Here is a 22,024-nt window from a genome sequence, read left to right on the forward strand (position 1 = left end):
GGCTAATGTTATTGTTGTTTATCTCACCAGGTTCCGGTGACAGGGCTAATGTTATTGTTGTTTATCTCACCAGGTTCCAGTGACAGGGCTAGTGTTGTTGTTGTTGTTTTTCTCACCAGGTTCCGGTGACAGGGCTAATGTTGTTGTTGTTTATCTAACCAGGTTCCGGTGACAGGGCTAATGTTATTGTTGTTTATCTCACCAGGTTCCGGTGACAGGGCTAATGTTATTGTTGTTTATCTCACCAGGTTCCAGTGACAGGGCTAGTGTTGTTGTTGTTGTTTTTCTCACCAGGTTCCGGTGACAGGGCTAATGTTGTTGTTGTTTATCTAACCAGGTTCCGGTGACAGGGCTAATGTTGTTGTTGTTTATCTCACCAGGTTTCGGTGACAGGGCTAATGTTGTTGTTGTTTATCTCACCAGGTTCCGGTGACAGGGCTAACGTTGTTGTTGTTTATCTCACCAGGTTCCGGTGACAGGGCTAACGTGGAGATCGTGATTCTGATTGGGACGGGTGTCTTCGCTGTGTTCTTCTGTGCTCTACTCATCCTCATCTTCTGCAACGTCAAACGGGTCAGAACACACGCACTGTGATCTCCCTATAGGCTGTTCTAAGAGATCATTGATCTCCTCCAATCAGAGTGACTGTGAACTCTGACCTCACCTCTGTAACATCTCCCTCAGCTCTTTAGTCACATGGCGAAAGGAGGCAAGGTGCAAATACCCCAAGTCTCAATGTGAAATATCAGAGGCCGTATGTCTACGATCTAACAGAGATGTTCAACACGTACATCTAACAGAGATGTTCAACACGTACATCTAACAGAGATGTTCAACACGTACATCTAACAGAGATGTTCAACACGTACATCTAACAGAGATGTTCAACACGTACATCTAACAGAGATGTTTGGTTCAACACGTACATCCAACAGAGATGTTCAACATCAATGTGGCCATGTTTCACTGAGCCTCTCTCTCTCTCTCCAGGTGAACCCTGCAGATATAAAGACAGGCTATCTGTCCATCATAATGGACCCAGGGGAGGTTCCTCTGGATGAGCAGTTTGAATACCTCTCGTACAACTCGTCCCAGTGGGAGATATCTGTGGACAAACTACGACTAGGTAAGAAGAGGAGGGATGTAGGGATAGATAAAGGGGGATATTTTTAACCCACCCCTCTGAATCAGAGAGGGGGGGGCTGCCTTAATTGACATCCACATCTTCGGCGCCCAGGGAACAGTGGGTTAACTGCCTTGCTCAGGAGCGGAACGACAGATTTTTACTTTGTCAACTCGGGGATTCGATCCAGCAACCTTTCAGTTACTGGCCCAATGCTCTAACCACTAGGGTACCTGCCACCCCAGCAGGGAGGGAGGGAGGGAGGGAGGGATGAATAAACAAACTGAAGAATGAATGAAATGAATGAGTTAGCAAAAAGAATCAACCAAGCTAATGAATGAGTTAGCAAAAAGAATCAACCAAACTAATGAATGAGTTAGCAAAAAGAATCAACCGAACTAATGAATGAGTTAGCAAAAAGAATCAACCAAGCTAATGAATGCTACATTCTGGTTTCCTCTGTTCCTGTTGAACGGGTCTGGAGCCCAGACTGCTACTGATGATGATGGTTTGGGTAGCAGTCAGTGGTAATGATGATGGTGTTTGATGCTGGTTCACTCTCTGTTCAGTGCTCTGTAACACACACACACACACACACACACACACACACACACACACACACACACAGTCCCAAGGGTTAGTGTCTAGATCCCTCCAGAGTGATGGATGACAACCCTGTTGTTTGTCCCTGTGGACATTGGAATTAGAATCCTATTACATTTTAACTTTTTCTATTAATACATTTACATTTGACTCATTAAATCAAATCAAATGTTATTCGTCGCATGCGTTGAATACAACAGGTGTGGACCTTACAGTGAAATGATTACTTACAAGCCCTTAACCAACAATGCAGTTAAAGTAACACCAATAACGAGGCTATATACAGCTGGTACCGGTACCGAGCGGGTGTACAGGTTAGTCGAGGTAATTTGTACATGTAGGTAGGGATAAAGTTACTATGCAGAGATAATAAACAGAGAGAGCAGATGTTGCAGTCTGGAGGGACTTTAGGATCAGTGAACCAGACCAGCAGATAAATCAAAACGTCTTTACTTTAAGAATTAGAAACACATCTGGTTTCTCTAATTCTCTGCTCTCTCTCTCTGTCTCTCTCTCTCTCGGTCTCTCTCTGTCTCTCTCTCTCTCTCTCTCTTTCTCTCTGTCTCTCTCCCTCTCCCTCTCTATATCTCTCTCTCCCTCTCTCTCTCTATCGCTTCCTCTCTATCGCGTCCTCTCTCTCTCTCTCTCCCTCTCTCCCTTTCTCCCTCTCGCTCTCTCCCTCTCTCCCTCTCTCTCTATCGCTTCCTCCCTCTCTCTCTCTCTCTCGCTTCCTCCCTCTCTCTTTCTCTCTCTCTATCGCTTCCTCCCTCTCTCTCTCTCCCTCTCTCCCTCTCTCTCTCTCTCTCGCTTCCTCCCTCTCTCTCTCTCTCCCTCTCTCTCTCTCGCTTCCTCCCTCTCTCTCTCTCTCTCTCTCCCTCTATCACTTCCTCTCTCTCTCTCTCTCTCTCTCTCTCTCTCGTTTCCTCCCTCTCTCAGGGAAGGTGTTGGGTCATGGAGCGTTTGGGAAGGTCATCGAGGCCTCCATCTTTGGAATCAGCAAGAACAGCAGCCTGGACACTGTGGCGGTGAAGATGTTGAAAGGTCTGTCTGTCTGCTCTGTCTGTCTGCTCTGTCTGTCTGTCTGCTCTGTCTGTCTGTCTGCTCTGTCTGTCTGTCTGCTCTGTCTGTCTGTCTGTCTGCTCTGTCTGTCTGTCTGTCTGTCTGTCTGCTCTGTCTGTCTGCTCTGTCTGTCTGCTCTGCCTGCCTGCCTGCCTGCCTGCCTGCCTGCCTGTTTTTGTGTGTCATGTTCCATGTTTCCTGTTGATGTCCTCAGTTGTCTATCAAAACAGCAACCGCTGTATAAAAGGTCCCCAAACAAAGCTAAATAACTAAATGTGTGTGTCCTGACCTAGTCTCTCCCTGTCTCCTGTGTCCAGAGGGAGCGTGTGCCAGTGACCACAAGGCTCTGATGTCAGAGCTGAAGATTCTGATCCACATTGGGAACCATCTTAACGTGGTCAACCTCCTGGGGGCTTGCACCAAACCCAACGCCCCCCTCATGGTGGTGGTGGAGTACTGCAAGTATGGGAACCTCTCCAACTACCTGAGAGCCAAGAGAGAGTTCTTCCTACCTTACAGGGTAAGACCTAACCCTAACCCCTAAAATCTAACCCCTAACCTGTTCAACTACCTGAGAGCCAAGAGAGAGTTTTTCCTACCTTACAGGGTAAGACCTAATGCTAACCCTTAACCCTTAACCCCTAACCCCTAACCCCTAACCTGTCCAACTACCTGAGAGCCAAGAGAGAGTTCTCCCCACCTTACAGGGTAAGACCTAATGCTAACCCTTAACCCTTAACCCTTAACCCCTAACCCCTAACCCCTAACCTGTTCAACTACCTGAGAGCCAAGAGAGAGTTCTTCCTACCTTACAGGGTAAGACCTAATGCTAACCTCTAACCCTTAACCCCTAACCTGTTCAACTACCTGAGAGCCAAGAGAGAGTTCTCTCCACCTTACATGGTAAACTTTGTGAAACTCTGAATTTGGTTTCTGGATACAGAATAAGCTGAGTTCTGTTGTAAAAAAAAATCATGCTCCATAGAGATTCACCATTGATAGTGATTCTTAGTCCAAGACTAGACTTCATCTGTGTCCAGGAAACCAGTCCTGAGTCTTTAGTTTTCAGAGGCATTTAGTTAGTTACTGACTCGTGGTCTGTAATCTACAGATGTGTTTGACATAATATAACTGTTTTATCAGGGTGACACTAGGATCAATTACATACAACATTTACAGAATGTTTTGTTCAATTGAGAAAAACAACTGAAATCATTGGAAAGTGATGGTGAGTGTGAAGACTGTTCTTTTGCAGAGCTGGTGAAAAGGGTTTATTATAACATCATAGATCATAGGCTCTTATAACACGATGGCTGTTGGAATAGACTAAGTCCCCGGGACTCAATCCAATTTGCGCTTTGTTCGTATTGCATGTTTTTAAAAGCAATGTCCCGCGTTCACTGAGACCACATTAATGGTAAATGCTGCATAGGTCGTCTAAATCGGAAATTACCTTTAAATGGCGCAAAGTTACTGATTTACATCCTGGCCAATGTGTAGATGGTAACCTGCACGATGTACCTGCGTGTTCCTCAGGACCGCTCGCCTAAGACTCAGAGCCAGGTGAGACGCATGATAGAGGCGGGACAAGTGGAGCAGAGAGCCCGCCTCCCACCTTCCACATCCTCCTCCTCCTCTATTGGCAGCCCCCAGAGTCAGTCATCCAGCAAGTCCAATCAGAAGAGCCCCTCTCCTGCTGGGGAGAAGAGTGAGTAGTGTGAATTGCTATATTGGATTTTAAGTGCTGAAAGTTCAGTCTTGAGCTTTTGACTGAAGAGCTCCATCTGAGCCTCAAGAATGTAGAATCAAAACAAGTTATACCTGAGTTAAATCCTTTCTCTCCCTCTCTCTCCCCCTCCCTCCCTCCCTCCCTCCCTCCAGTGGAGGACCTATGGAAGACTCCTCTCACTATAGAAGATCTGATCTGCTATAGTTTCCAGGTGGCCAGAGGAATGGAGTTCCTGGCCTCGCGAATGGTATCTCTCCAGCAACCACACACCCATCGTCCAAGAAAACAAAAACAATTCACCCTAAAAACCCATCGGCCCAGAAGATTTCTCCCTAAAAACCCATCGCCCCAGAACATTTCTCCCTAAAAACCCATCGCCCCAGAAGATTTAATCCTAAAAACCCATCACTCCAGAAGATTTAATCCTAAAAACCTATCGCCCCAAAAGATTTAATCCTAAAAACCCATCGCCCCAGAAGATTTCTCCCTAAAAACCCATCGCCCCAGAAGATTTCTCCCTAAAAACCCATCACCCCAGAAGATTTCTCCCTAAAAACCCATCGCCCAGAATATGTCTCCCTAAAAACCCATCGCCCAGAATATGTCTCCCTAAAAACCCATCGCCCCAGAAGATTTAATACTAAAAACCCATCGCCCCAGAGGATTTCTCCCTAAAAACCCATTGCCCCAGAAAATGTCATCCTAAAAACCCATCGCCCCAGAAACCACACACAGATTATAGAGAACAAGCTGTATAATATATAGTAATACATACTGTACTGGGCCAGTTTCCCAGAACCACATGAACCACACATGGTGTGGTATAAAGCTAATTTACCACCTTTATGAGTGCAGTCTCAGTGCTATGATGGGGTCTAAAACCAGACTGAAGAGTTTTGTATACACGGTTTGTCTTCAGGAAGGCAGTGAGTTGCTATGCAACAGCTTTTTTTTTTTTTTTTTTGAGGAATGGGAGATTTGATATAGGCCGATAGTTTTTTATTTTCTGGTTCAAGGTTTGGCTTTTCCAAGAGAGGCTTTAATACTGCCACTTTTATTGAGTTTTGTACACATCCGGTGGTTAGGAAGCCATTTATTATGTTCAACATAGGAGGGCCAAGCACAGAAAGCAGCTCTTTCAGTAGTTTAGTTGGATAGGGTCCAGTATGCAGCTTGAAAGTTTAGAGGCCATTACTATTTTCATGAATGTGTCAAGAGATATAGGATTAAACAATTTGAGTGTCTCCCTTGATCCTAGATCCTGGCAGTGTTGTGCAGACTCAGGACAACTGAGCTTTGTAGAAATACTTAGATTTAAAAAGGAGTCCGTAATTTGCTTTCTAATGATCATGATCTTTTCGTCAAAGAAGTTCATGAATGTATCACTGCTGAGGTGAAAGCCATCCTCTCTTGGGGAATGCTGCTTTTTAGTTAGCCTTGCAACAGTATCAAAAATAAATGTTGGAATGTTCTTATTTTCCTCAATTCAGTTGGAAAAATAGGATGATCGAGCAGCAGTGAGGGCTCTTCAATACTGCACAGTATTGTCTTTCCAAGCTAGTCGGAAGACTTCCAGTTTGGTGGACCTGAGGACCTGAGTTCTTGGTAAAAGCTTGGAGGTATGGGGCTACCTTTCCCTTTCTCGAAACGGTGGCACAGTTCCAGTAGGGATATTGTGTCTAACTGCATCGGTGTGCGCAAAGTCCTCATCATGCTGGAAGAAAATGCAATGCCATTTCGTTTGTTAGATACATTTTAGACTACAAATGCTATGATCGTATGCTATCCATTTGTTTGTCTTTTTGTATGTTCTTTGTATGACATTTTTTTTAAATATTTGAGTTAACCAATGATATTAGGCCACACTTGCCATGATTACAAACACCTGTGTGTCTCTTGACACTATATAAATGACTCATCTCGCAGTGTTTGTGATGATACCCTGATGAAGACAGCTTTGCTGTCGAAACGTTGGTTATTAGGTTATTACATTTTTGCATCTAAGCTCTTAGAGTGTGCGGCTTTCCCTTATTTTCTAGGAAGAAAATGCAATGCCATTTCTGTACAAGTTGGTCCACTTTGGCTTGTCGCTCTGGGGCAAGTTCTTCACAGTGTGGAATGTTTCCAAGAGCCTCTGGAACACAGCTTTCCCATCCTTCAACGTTTCAGTGCAACTTCGAGCACGTCCTCTGACAGTTCCTGCAAATCAACCTGTGGGGACTGTATTTGTTGGTTATCAACTTGACATACTTTTGCTTAGGGGCACCATTGTGGAATTTGGTTTAAGGTTGGGGGTTGTAGACCTACTGGAATCTGTTGTGCACCCAGGCTACAGCATGTGTACCTCCCACTCAACTCAGTCTCTGTATCCAGGCTCTCCACCACAGTAGTCCATCTGACCAGCAGTTTGTCCACTACAGTAGTCCATCTGACCAGGAGGCCTTCCACCACGGTAGTCCATCTGACCAGGAGGCTCTCCACCACAGTAGTCCATCTGACCAGGAGGCCCTCCACCACAGTAGTCCATCTGACCAGGAAGCCCTCCACCACAGTAGTCCATCTGACCAGGAGGCCCTCCACCACAGTAGTCCATCTGACCAGGAGGCCCTCCACCACAGTAGTCCATCTGACCAGCAGTCTGTCCACCACAGTAGTCCATCTGACCAGGAGGACCTCCACCACAGTAGTCCATCTGACCAGGAGGACCTCCACCACAGTAGTCCATCTGACCAGGAGTCTCTCCACCACAGTAGTCCATCTGACCAGGAGTCTCTCCACCACAGTAGTCCATCTGACCAGGAGGCTCTGGGATATGTTTCAGGGGTATACGTACTGGCTGTTGCTGGGTGAGTCGGGCCGTTGCTGGGTCAGTATTACACAGGAAGTCCAGCACTACATACCCAACATAAGGGTATTAAAGTCCTTTAGCAGCTTTTAAGGCTAGCCATTCTACTCCTTCTTTTATGGCTAGGCATTCTAATCCTCCTTTTAAGGCTAGCCATTCTAATCCTCCTTTTAAGGTTAGCCATTCTAATCCTCCTTTTAAGGCTAGCCATTCTAATCCTTCTTTTAAGGCTAGCCATTCTAATCCTCCTTTTAAGGTTAGCCATTCTAATCCTCCTTTTAAGGCTAGCCATTCTAATCCTTCTTTTAAGGCTAGCCATTCTAATCCCCCTTTTAAGGCTAGCCATTCTAATACTTCTTTCCGCCCAGGCTGCTAGTGTTTGAATTGTCCTTGAAAAAAGGATTAACTAAACATGGTCACCTGGTACCCAGAGTCTAGAAGACAAGGCACAGCGATTCCCCCTGCAATAACCCCCACCTAAGGATATTCCCCTATTAAAAAGGGCTTTATTGACTCATTCTGCTTTCAGTACTCATCCCGTCCACTCGCCGTAAAGTGGACAGGCGTTCCGGTTTAACGGCTGCTTTGGCGCTTGCAGTTGTGGGCGTTCTCTGCGCATTTGGCCTCCCTCTCCACAGTGAAGACAGATGGGGGCGACCTTGGCCAACCCAGCTTAGCTGCTTCTGAAAACGACCATGTCCCTTTTGTTCATGGAATAATTCTAGGGTTGTTGGATGGGTTGCTGCTCCTTCAGCATTAGTTCCTCCCGTAATGACTTCCTATGATTTAGGAACTCTGTGTGTCTGTTTCTTCAACTGAGCAGCAGCGTCTTGTAGAGGGGGTTCTTCTACAGTCACTCGCCTGGCCAAGCCTTCACTCTGTATGTTCCCCTCTTCACCTTCCAGCTGCTTTACGTCCTGTAAAAGTAAGGAAAACTACATTTGGAGTTCTTGACGTATCTGGCGTTGGAGGTCTTTTTTTTATAGCGCCTGGTTGCAGAGCCATGATCACCTGGTCATGCAATGTGTCAACCTTGCTGGCTGAACCATCAGGCTTTGCAGTTTTCCACTTTTGGAATGCTTCCTGTAATCACCAGAGGAAGCCCCCCCCCCACCTGTTCTCTGACAGCCTGTTTATGGGGAAATGTAATTCACAGGTTAGCCGGTGATGCACGCTCGCCATATAGTTCTTGAAGTTTAACTAAGATTTAAGCAGTTGTATCTGTGTCTTTAAAATCGAATAACTGTATCTGGCGTTTGGCCTCTCCTTCTAGCAAGGTCTGCAAGAAATCTACCGTTTGTTCTTCATGGAGGCCTTGTGCTCGGAGCAGGGCAGGGAGGCCTTGTGCTGGGAGCAGGGCAGGAAGGCCTTGTGCTGGGAGCAGGGCAGGGAGGCCTTGTGCTGGGAGCAGGGCAGGGAGGCCTTGTGCTGGGAGCAGGGCAGGGAGGCCTTGTGCTCGGAGCAGGGCAGGGAGGCCTTGTGTGCTCGGAGCAGGGCAGGGAGGCTTTGTGCTCGGAGCAGGGCAGGGAGGCTTTGTGCTCGGAGCAGGGCTTGTGTTTTTTTTTACCACTTCAAACGTACCGTCCTATAGGGTTTTAAAAGAGGGCTAGGACCTCTGTATGAAAGAAGACTAAAATCTATGTAAAAGAGGACTAATGTTGTATGGATAATCTGGTGTAGCCTACTGCCTGTGACATCACAGTATAATGGATAATCTGCTGTAGTTTACTGCACTACTGACTGGTAGAAACAGAGGTAAATAGATAAGCAGCTTTGTTATAAAACATGGTTCACTCTTGATGGGAAAAATAAAGAATTCTCTGTCGCACTCCTCCACACTCTCCCATGCTTGATGGGTTGCCGACTGCAAACTCCTCAATAATCTAATAGCAATAAACAGAAATAGTCTCTGCTGCAGTCCGCGACACATGCTCAACAGAGAACCCATGAATAGCCTAAATCTGGGATGCGGCCCACTGTGTGTCAAGACTAGAGACTAAAATGGAACCACAATGAGATGTAGAGATGATAATGAAGCTCCTCCCTCCACTGTCTTGTGTTAATAAAGCTCCGCCCTCCACTGTGTCGTGATAGCAAAGCTCCTCCCTCCACTATGTCGTAATAGTAAAGGTCATCCCTCCACTATGTCGTGACAGTAAAGCCCCCCTCCCACTATGTCGTGATAGTAAAGCTCCTCCCTCCACTATGGCGTGATAGTAAAGCTCACCCCCCCACTATGTTGTGATAGTAAATGTCCTCCCTCCACTATGTCATGATAGTAAAGCCCCTCCCTCCCACTATGTCGTGATAGTAAAGCTCCTCCCTCCCACTATGTCGTGATAGTAAAGCTCCTCCCTCCCACTATGTCGTGATAGTAAAGCTCCCCCCTCCTACTGTGTCTCAGGTAGTAAGGAGCTCAGTATGTTGGAGGAGTTGCATCCGTGTGTGTGTGTGTGTGTGTTTCGGCAGTGTATCCACAGGGACCTTGCAGCGAGGAACATTCTACTGTCAGAGAACAACGTGGTGAAGATCTGTGACTTCGGCCTGGCTAGAGACATCTACAAAGACCCCGACTACGTCAGGAAAGGCAACGTAAGACACACACCTCAGGGGAAAATCTTGGGGTAGTTATATCAGGGCCAACGGCAAATTCAAATCTCTGTCACCGGAGGAGCAGTATGTCTAGGTTGTCATCCACTAGACTCGTATAACCATAAAGGTGCTATCTAGAGCCTAAAAGGTGCTATCAAGAGCCTAAAAGGTGCTATCTAGAACCTAAAAGGGTTCATCGGCTGTCCCCATAGGAGAAACCTTTGAAGACATTTTTCTTTCCTGGTGGAACCTATTTGGTTTCCATGTAGAAAGAACATTTTTGGGTTCCACGTAGAACCCTTTCCATAGACGGTTCTACATGGAACACAAAAGGGTTCTACTGTGGGGTCGGCCGAAGGATCCTTCTGGAACCCTTTATTCTAAGAGTGTATGGCTGATTAAATTCTCTCTCTCTGTGTCTCTGTTCTCTCTCTCTCTCTCTCTCTCTCTCTCTCTCTCTCTCTCTCTCTCTCTCTCTCTCTCTCTCTTTCTCTTTCTCTTTCTCTTTCTCTTTCTCTCTCTCTCTCTCTCTCTCTCTCTCTCTCTCTCTCTCTCTCTCTCTCTCTCTCTCTCTCTCTCTCTCTTTCTCTTTCTCTTTCTCTTTCTCTTTCTCTTTCTCTTTCTCTTTCTCTTTCTCTTTCTCTCTCTCTTTCTCTCTCTCTTTCTCTCTTTCTCTCTCTGCAGGCCCGTCTGCCACTGAAGTGGATGGCTCCAGAGAGTATCTTTGACAAGGTCTACACCAGCCAGTCTGACGTCTGGTCCTTTGGTGTTCTACTCTGGGAGATCTTCTCTCTGGGTGAGACATTTAGGTCTTTAAGCAGTGAGAGACATTGTTCTTCCCTAGGTTAGCCACCCATGCTGACAGACAGAACTTATCTCTGATAACACCAGTGTTACTCTCCTCAGGTGCATCTCCGTACCCCGGTGTCCAGATCGATGAGGACTTCTGTAAACGACTGAAAGATGGAACCAGGATGAGAGCTCCTGAAACAGCTTCCCCTGAGATGTGAGTCAACACAGACCCTAGAATATATCACAAGATATATGTAGTTATATGTGAGTCAACACAGATCCGAGAATAATTCACAAGATATATGTAGTTATATGTGAGTCACTTACTCCTTACCTACCTTGCATATATTTCATGCAAACCCAAGCACACTACATGCTTAATAATGTAAGGTACTGTGTGCTCTGTGCTCTGTCGTGGCTAGAACTACTAGTGGCTGTGTGGAGTGCACTCTAACACTCTTCAGCCCTACTTGTGTCTCTGCTGCCCTCTGCTGGTAGTTATGGATCCTGCTGGCCTGTAGGACATCTCTACCAGTAGTTATAGGATCCTGCTGGCCTGTAGGATATCTCTGCTGGTAGTTATGGGATCCTGCTGGCCTGTAGGACATCTCTACAGCTCGTTATGGGATCCTGCTGGCCTGTAGGACATCTCTGCTGGCCTGTAGGACATTTCTGCTGGTAGTTATGGGATCCTGCTGGCCTGTAGGATATCTCTACTGGTAGTTATGGGATCCTGCTGGCCTGTAGGACATCTCTCCAGGTCGTTATGGGATCCTGCTGGCCTGTAGGACATCTCTGCTGGCCTGTAGGACATCTCTGCTGGTAGTTATGGGATCCTGCTGGCCTGTAGGATATCTCTACTGGTCATTATGGGATCCTGCTGGCCTGTAGGATATCTCTACTGGTCGTTATGGGATCCTGCTGGCCTGTAGGACATCTCTGCTGGTAGTTATGGGATCCTGCTGGCCTGTAGGATATCTCTCCAGGTTGTTATGGGATCCTGCTGGCCTGTAGGATATCTCTACTGGTAGTTATGGGATCCTGCTGGCCTGTAGGACATCTCTACTGGTAGTTATGGGATCCTGCTGGCCTGTAGGACATCTCTGCTGGCCTGTAGGACATCTCTACTGGTCGTTATGGGATCCTGCTGGCCTGTAGGATATCTCTACTGGTCGTTATGGGATCATCCTGGCCTGTAGGACATCTCTACTGGTAGTTATGGGATCCTGCTGGCCTGTAGGACATCTCTACAGGTCGTTATGGGATCCTGCTGGCCTGTAGGACATCTCTGCTGGCCTGTAGGACATCTCTACTGGTCGTTATGGGATCCTGCTGGCCTGTAGGATATCTCTACTGGTCGTTATGGGATCCTGCTGGCCTGTAGGATATCTCTACTGGTCGTTATGGGATCCTGCTGGCCTGTAGGACATCTCTGCTGGTAGTTATGGGATCCTGCTGGCCTGTAGGATATCTCTACTGGTAGTTATGGGATCCTGCTGGCCTGTAGGATATCTCTACTGGTAGTTATGGGATCCTGCTGGCCTGTAGGATATCTCTTTGCTGTTTCATGTTGCTGTGTGTCTGTGTCTCTCTCTTAATAGCTATGGTATAATGCTGGCCTGCTGGCAGGGCGAGCCCCGGGAGAGACCTACCTTCCAAGCCCTGGTAGATATCCTGGGAGACCTACTACAGGACAACAGCCTACCAGTAAGACACTGAGAGGTTTTAACCTATCCAGTCAGTCTGATCTGTCAACACTGAAGTACTAGTGGTCATTTCTGGAAGAATGGGGGTCACATACAGAAATGGAACGAGCCCATGTATAGTTCTGTATTTTTTTTAAATGGATTATAAACTTGGGAGTTTGAGTCCTGGATGCTGATTGACTGACAGTCGTAGTATATCAGACATTATAAACTGGGTGGTTCGAGCCCTGAATGCTGATTGTCTGACAGCTGTGGTATAACAGACAGTATGTATGACAAAACATTTATTTTACTGCTCTAATTACGGTGGTAACCAGTTTATAATAGCAAAGCACCTCGGGGGTTTGGGGTATATGACCAATATACCACGGCTAAAGGCTGTATCCAGGCACTCCGCGTTGCGTCGTGCATAAGAACAGCCCTTAGCCGTGGTATATTGGCAATATACCACACCCTCTCGTGCCTTTTGCTTAAGCAAGATATGTGTGTTACATGTCTGTATTTCCCATTCTGTAGGATGGTAAGGACTGACTGATATTATATTCTGTAGGATGGTAAGGACTGACTGATATTATATTCTGTAGGATGGTAAGGACTGACTGATATTATATTCTGTAGGATGGTAAGGACTGATATTATATTCTGCAGGATGGTAAGGACTAACTGATATTATATTCTGTAGGGTGGTAAGGATTGATATTATATTCTGAAAGACGGTAAGGACTGACTGATATTATATTCTATAGGATGGTAAGGACTGATATTATATTCTGTAGGATGGTAAGGACTAACTGATATCATATTCTGTAGGATGGTGAGTACTGATATTATATTATGTAGGATGGTAAGGACTAACTGATACTATACTCTGTAGGATAGTAAGGACTGATATTATATTCTGTAGGATGGTAAGGACTAACTGATATTATATTCTGTAGGATGGTAAGGACTGATATTATATTCTGTAGGACGTTAAGGACTAACTGATATTATATGCTGTAGGATGGTAAGGACTAACTGATATTATATTCTGTAGGATGGTAAGGATTGATATTATATTCTGTAGGATGGTAAGGACTAACTGATATTATATTCTGTAGGATGGTAAGGACTGATATTATATTCCGTAGGATGGTAAGGACTAACTGATATTATATTCTGTAGGATGATAAGGACTAACTGATATTATATTCTTTAGTATGGTAAGGACTGACTGATAATATATTCTGTAGGATGGTAAGGACTGACTGATATTATATTCTGTAGGATGGTAAGGACTGATATTATATTCTGTAAGACGGTAAGGACTGATATTATATTCTGTAGGATGGTAAGGACTGATATTAAATTCTGTAGGATGGTAAGGACTAACTGATATTATATTCTGTAGGGTGGTAAGGACTGATATTATATTCTGTAAGACGGTAAGGACTGATATTATATTCTGTAAGACGGTAAGGACTGACTGATATTATATTCTGTAGGATGGTAAGGACTAACTGATATTATATTCTGTAGGATGGTAAGGACTAACTGATATTATATTCTGTAGGATGGTAAGGACTAACTGATACTATACTCTGTAGGATAGTAAGGACTGATTTTATATTCTGTAGGATGGTAAGGACTAACTGATATTATATTCTTTACGATGGTATGGACTGATATTATATTCTGTAGGACGGTAAGGACTGATATTATATTCTGTAGGACGGTAAGGACTGATATTATGTTCTGTAGGATGGTAAGGACTGACTGATAATATATTCTGTAGGATGATAAAGACTAACTGATATTATATTCTGTAGGATGGTAGGGACTAACTGATATTATATTCTGTAGGATGGTAAGGACTAACTGATATTATATTCTGTAGGATGGTAAGGACTAACTGATATTATATTCTGTAGGATGGTAAGGACTAACTGATACAATACTCTGTAGGATAGTAAGGACTGATTTTATATTCTGTGAGATGGTAAGGACTAACTGATATTATATTCTGTAGGATGGTAAGGACTGATAATATATTCTGTAGGGTGGTAAGGACTGATATTATATTCTGTAAGACGGTAAGGACTGATATTATATTCTGTAAGACGGTAAGGACTGACTGATATTATATTCTGTAGGATGGTAAGGACTAACTGATATTATATTCTGTAGGATGGTAAGGACTAACTGATATTATATTCTGTAGGATGGTAAGGACTAACTGATACTATACTCTGTAGGATAGTAAGGACTGATTTTATATTCTGTAGGATGGTAAGGACTAACTGATATTATATTCTTTACGATGGTATGGACTGATATTATTTTCTGTAGGACGGTAAGGACTGATATTATATTCTGTAGGACGGTAAGGACTGATATTATGTTCTGTAGGATGGTAAGGACTGACTGATAATATATTCTGTAGGATGATAAAGACTAACTGATATTATATTCTGTAGGATGGTAGGGACTAACTGATATTATATTCTGTAGGATGGTAAGGACTAACTGATATTATATTCTGTAGGATGGTAAGGACTAACTGATATTATATTCTGTAGGATGGTATGGACTAACTGATACAATACTCTGTAGGATAGTAAGGACTGATTTTATATTCTGTGAGATGGTAAGGACTAACTGATATTATATTCTGTAGGATGGTAAGGACTGATAATATATTCTGTAGGATGGTAAGGACTGATATTATATTCTGTAGGATGATAAGGACCAACTGATATTATATTCTGTAGGATGATAAAGACTAACTGATATTATATTCTGTAGGATGGTAGGGACTAACTGATATTATATTCTGTAGGATGGTAAGGACTGATATTATATTCTGTAGGATGGTAAGGACTGATATTATATTCTGTAGGACGGTAAGGACTAACTGATATTATATGCTGTAGGATGGTAAGGACTGATAATATATTCTGTAGGATGTTAAGGACTGATATTATATTCTGTAGGATGGTAAGGACTAACTGATATTATATTCTGTAGGATGGTAAGGACTAACTGATGTTATATTCTGTAGGATGGTAAGGACTAACTGATATTATATTCTGTAGGATGGTAAGGTCTGACTGATATTATATTCTGCAGGATGGTAAGGACTAACTGATATTATATTCTTTAGGATGGTATGGACTGATATTATATTCTGTAGGACGGTAAGGACTGATATTATATTCTGTAGGACAGTAAGGACTGATATTATGTTCTGTAGGATGGTAAGGACTGACTGATATTATATTATGTAGGATGGTAAGGACTAACTGATATTATATTCTGTAGGATGGTAAGGACTGACTGATATTATATTCTGTAGGATGGTAAGGACTGATAACATATTCCGTAGGATGGTAAGGACTGACTGATATTATCTTCTGTAGGTTGGTAAGGACTAACTGATATTATATTCTGTAGGATGGTAAAGACTGATAATATATTCTGTAGGATGGTAAGGACTGATATTATATTCCGTAGGATGATAAGGACTAACTGATATTATATTCTGTAGGATGATAAAGACTAACTGATATTATATTCTGTAGGATGGTAAGGACTAACTGATATTATATTCTGTAGGGTGGTAAGGACTGATATTATATTCTGTAAGACGGTAAGTACTGATATTATATTCTGTAAGACGGTAAGGACTGACTGATATTATATTCTGTAGGATGGTAAGGACTAACTGATATTATATTCTGTAGGATGGTAAGGACTAACTGATATTATATTCTGTAGGATGGTAAGGACTAACTGATACTATACTCTGTAGGATAGTAAGGACTAATTTTATATTCTGTAGGATGGTAAGGACTAACTGATATTATATTCTTTAGGATGGTATGGACTGATATTATATTCTGTAGGACGGTAAGGACTGATATTATATTCTGTAGGACGGTAAGGACTGATATTATGTTCTGTAGGATGGTAAGGACTGACTGATAATATATTCTGTAGGATGATAAAGACTAACTGATATTATATTCTGTAGGATGGTAGGGACTAACTGATATTATATTCTGTAGGATGGTAAGGACTAACTGATATTATATTCTGTAGGATGGTAAGGACTAACTGATATTATATTCTGTAGGATGGTAAGGACTAACTGATACAATACTCTGTAGGATAGTAAGGACTGATTTTATATTCTGTGAGATGGTAAGGACTAACTGATATTATATTCTGTATGATGGTAAGGACTGATAATATATTCTGTAGGATGGTAAGGACTGATATTATATTCTGTAGGATGATAAGGACCAACTGATATTATATTCTGTAGGATGATAAAGACTAACTGATATTATATTCTTTTGGATGGTAGGGACTAACTTTTATTATATTCTGTAGGATGGTAAGGACTGATATTATATTCTGTAGGACGGTAAGGACTGACTGATATCATCTTCTATAGGATGTTAAGGGCTGACTGATATTATATTCTGTAGGATGATAAGGACTGATATTATATTCTGTAGAATGGTATGGACTGATATTATATTCTGTAGGATGATAAGGACTAACTCATATTATATTCTGTAGGATGGTAAGTACTAACTGATATTATATTCTGTAAGATGATAAGGACTAACTGATATTATATTCTGTAGGATGATAAGGACTAACTGATATTATATTCTGTAGGATGGTAAGGACTAACTGATATTATATTCTGTAGGATGGTAAGGACTGATATTATATTCTGTAGGACGGTAAGGACTAACTGATATTATATGCTTTTGGATGGTAAGGACTGATAATATATTCTGTAGGATGGTAAGGACTAACTGATATTATATTCTGTAGGATGGTAAGGACTGATATTATATTCTGTAGGATGGTAAGGACTGATATTATATTCTGTAGGATGGTAAGGACTGATATTATATTCTGTAGGATGGTAAGGAATATTATATTCTGTAGGATGGTAAGGAATGATATTATATTCTGTAGGATGGTAAGGACTGATATTATATTCAGTAGGATGATAAGGACTAACATATATTATATTCTGTAGGATGATAAGGACTAACTGATATTATATTCTGTAGGATGGTAAGGACTAACTGATATTATATTCTGTAGGATGGTAAGGACTAACTGATATTATATTCTGTAGGATGGTAAGGAATGATATTATATTCTGTAGGATGGTAAGGAATGATATTATATTCTGTTGGATGGTAAGGAATGATATTATATTCTGTAGGATGGTAAGGACTGACTGATATTATATTCTGGAGGATGGTAAGGACTGATATTATATTCTGGAGGATGGTAAGGACTAACTGATATTATATTCTGTAGGGTGGTAAGGACTGATATTATATTCTGTAGGATGGTAAGGAATGATATTATATTCTGTAGGATGGTAAGGAATGATATTATATTCTGTAGGATGGTAAGGAATGATATTATGTTCTGTAGGATGGTAAGGACTAACTGATATTATATTCTGTAGGATGGTAAGGACTGACTGATATTATATTCTGTAGGATGATAAGGACTGATATTATATTCTGTAGAATAGTATGGACTGATATTATATTTTGTAGGATGGTAAGGACTGACTGATATTATATTCTGTAGGATGGTAAGGACTGACTGATATAATATTCTGTAGGATGGTAAGGACTGACTGATATTAAATTCTTCAGGATGGTACGGACTGATATTATATTCTGTAGGATGGTAAGGACTAACTGATATTATATTCTGAAGGGTGGTAAGGACTGATATTATATTCTGTAAGACGGTAAGGACTGATATTATATTCTGTAAGACGGTAAGGAATGACTGATATTATATTCTGTAGGATGGTAAGGACTAACTGATATTATATTCTGTAGGATGGTAAGGACTGATATTATATTCTGTAGGATGGTAAGGACTAACTGATACTATACTCTGTAGGATAGTAAGGACTGATATTATATTCTGTAGGATGGTAAGGACTAACTGATATTATATTCTGTAGGATGGTAAGGACTGATATTATATTCTGTAGGATGGTAAGGACTGATATTATATTCTGTAGGACGTTAAGGACTAACTGATATTATATGCTGTAGGATGGTAAGGACTAACTGATATTATATTCTGTAGGATGGTAAGGACTGATATTATATTCTGTAGGATGGTAAGGACTAACTGATATTATATTCTGTAGGATGGTAAGGACTGATATTATATTCTGTAGGATGATAAGGACTAACTGATATTATATTCTGTAGGATGGTAAGGACTAACTGATATTATATTCTGTAGGATGGTAAGGACTGATATTATATTCTGTAGGACGGTAAGGACTAACTGATATTATATGCTTTTGGATGGTAAGGACTGATAATATATTCTGTAGGATGGTAAGGACTAACTGATATTATATTCTGTAGGATGGTAAGGACTGATATTATATTCTGTAGGATGGTAAGGACTGATATTATATTCTGTAGGATGGTAAGGACTGATATTATATTCTGTAGGATGGTAAGGAATATTATATTCTGTAGGATGGTAAGGAATGATATTATATTCTGTAGGATGGTAAGGACTGATATTATATTCAGTAGGATGATAAGGACTAACATATATTATATTCTGTAGGATGATAAGGACTAACTGATATTATATTCTGTAGGATGGTAAGGACTAACTGATATTATATTCTGTAGGATGGTAAGGACTAACTGATATTATATTCTGTAGGATGGTAAGGAATGATATTATATTCTGTAGGATGGTAAGGAATGATATTATATTCTGTTGGATGGTAAGGAATGATATTATATTCTGTAGGATGGTAAGGAATGATATTATATTCTGTAGGATGGTAAGGAATGATATTATGTTCTGTAGGATGGTAAGGACTAACTGATATTATATTCTGTAGGGTGGTAAGGACTGACTGATATTATATTCTGGAGGATGGTAAGGACTGATATTATATTCTGGAGGATGGTAAGGACTAACTGATATTATATTCTGTAGGGTGGTAAGGACTGATATTATATTCTGTAGGATGGTAAGGAATGATATTATATTCTGTAGGATGGTAAGGAATGATATTATATTCTGTAGGATGGTAAGGAATGATATTATGTTCTGTAGGATGGTAAGGACTAACTGATATTATATTCTGTAGGGTGGTAAGGACTGACTGATATTATATTCTGTAGGATGATAAGGACTGATATTATATTCTGTAGAATAGTATGGACTGATATTATATTTTGTAGGATGGTAAGGACTGACTGATATTATATTCTGTAGGATGGTAAGGACTGACTGATATAATATTCTGTAGGATGGTAAGGACTGACTGATATTAAATTCTTCAGGATGGTAAGGACTGATATTATATTCTGTAGGATGGTAAGGACTAACTGATATTATATTCTGAAGGGTGGTAAGGACTGATATTATATTCTGTAAGACGGTAAGGACTGATATTATATTCTGTAAGACGGTAAGGAATGACTGATATTATATTCTGTAGGATGGTAAGGACTTACTGATATTATATTCTGTAGGATGGTAAGGACTGATATTATATTCTGTAGGATGGTAAGGACTAACTGATACTATACTCTGTAGGATAGTAAGGACTGATATTATATTCTGTAGGATGGTAAGGACTAACTGATATTATATTCTGTAGGATGGTAAGGACTGATATTATATTCTGTAGGATGGTAAGGACTGATATTATATTCTGTAGGACGTTAAGGACTAACTGATATTATATGCTGTAGGATGGTAAGGACTAACTGATATTATATTCTGTAGGATGGTAAGGACTGATATTATATTCTGTAGGATGGTAAGGACGAACTGATATTATATTCTGTAGGATGGTAAGGACTGATATTATATTCTGTAGGATGATAAGGACTAACTGATATTATATTCTGTTGGATGATAAGGACTAACTGATATTATATTCTGTAGGATGGTAAGGACTAACTGATATTATATTCTGTAGGATGGTAAGGACTGATATTATATTCTGTAGGACGGAAAGGACTAACTGATATTATATGCTGTTGGATGGTAAGGACTGATAATATATTCTGTAGGATGATAAGGACTAACTGATATTATATTCTGTAGGATGATAAGGACTAACTGATATTATATTCTGTAGGATGATAAGGACTAACTGATATTATATTCTGTAGGATGGTAAGGACTAACTGATATTATATTCTGTAGGATGGTAAGGACTGACTGATTTTATATTCTGTTGGATGGTAAGGACTGATAATATATTCTGTAGGATGGTATGGACTGATATTATATTCTGTAGGATGGTAAAGACTAACTGATACTATACTCTGTAGGATAGTAAGGACTGATATTATATTCGGTAGGATGGTAAGGACTAACTCATATTATATTCTGTAGGATGGTAAGTACTGATATTATATTTTGTAGGATGATAAGGACTAACTGATATATTATTCTGTAGGATGGTAAGGACTGATATTATATTCCCTAGGATGGTAAGGACTAACTTATATTATATTCTGTAGGATGATAAGGACTAACTGATATTATATTCTATAGTACGTTAAGGACTGACTGACAATATATTCCGTAGGATGGTAAGGACTGACTGATATTATATTCTGTAGGATTGTAAGGACTGAATGATATTATATTCTGTAGGATGGTAAGGACTGACTGATATTATATTCTGTAGGATGGTAAGGACTGACTGATATTATATTCTGTAGGATGGTAAGGACTGACTGATATTATATTCTGTAGGATGGTAAGGACTGACTGATATTATATTCTGTAGGATGGTAAGGACTGATATTATATTCTTTAGGATGGTAAGGACTAACTGATATTATATTCTGTAGGGTGGTAAGGAATGATATTATATTCTGTAAGACGGTAAGGACTGATATTATATTCTGTAGGATGGTAAGGACTAACTGATATTATATTCTGTAGGATGGTAAGGACTAAATGATATTATATTCTGTGGGATGGTAAGGACTAACTGATACTATACTCTGTTGGATAGTAAGGACTGATATTATATTCTGTAGGTTGGTAAGGACTAACTGAAATTATATTCTGTAGGATGGTAAGGACTAACTGATATTATATTCTGTAGGATGGTAAGGACTGACTGATATTATATTCTGTAGGATGGTAAGGACTGATATTATATTCCGTAGGATGGTAAGGACTGACTGATATTAGCTTCTATAGGATGGTAAGGACTGACTGATATTATATTCTGTAGGATGATAAGGACTGATATTATATTCTGTAGAATAGTATGGACTGATATTATATTTTGTAGGATGGTAAGGACTGACTGATATTATATTCTGTAGGATGGTAAGGACTGACTGATATTATATTCTTTAGGATGGTAAGGACTGACTGATATTATATTCTGTAGGATGGTAAGGACTGACTGATATTATATTCTGTAGGATGGTAAGGACTAACTGATATTATATTCTGTAGGGTGGTAAGGACTGATATTATATTCTGTAAGACGGTAAGGACTGATATTATATTCTGTA

General features: G+C 41.0%; 1 protein-coding gene across 1 annotated transcript in view; it reads left to right on the forward strand.

Moving 5' to 3' along the window:
- Positions 1-12,450, forward strand: part of LOC115190173 (fms related receptor tyrosine kinase 4) — a gene marked incomplete at both ends in the record, with an annotated part of 30,444 nt that extends 17,994 nt beyond the window's left edge. The window contains 10 exon segments of the mRNA XM_029748661.1: positions 467-573; positions 991-1,126; positions 2,663-2,767; positions 3,103-3,305; positions 4,322-4,493; positions 4,667-4,761; positions 9,829-9,951; positions 10,636-10,747; positions 10,858-10,957; positions 12,345-12,450. Of these exon segments, the coding sequence (XP_029604521.1) occupies positions 467-573; positions 991-1,126; positions 2,663-2,767; positions 3,103-3,305; positions 4,322-4,493; positions 4,667-4,761; positions 9,829-9,951; positions 10,636-10,747; positions 10,858-10,957; positions 12,345-12,450 (1,259 nt within the window).
- Between the last annotated feature and the right edge of the window lie 9,574 nt (positions 12,451-22,024).

Source organism: Salmo trutta, unplaced genomic scaffold, assembly GCF_901001165.1.
Source record: "Salmo trutta unplaced genomic scaffold, fSalTru1.1, whole genome shotgun sequence".
In the NCBI taxonomy this organism is placed as follows: Eukaryota; Metazoa; Chordata; class Actinopteri; order Salmoniformes; family Salmonidae; genus Salmo; species Salmo trutta.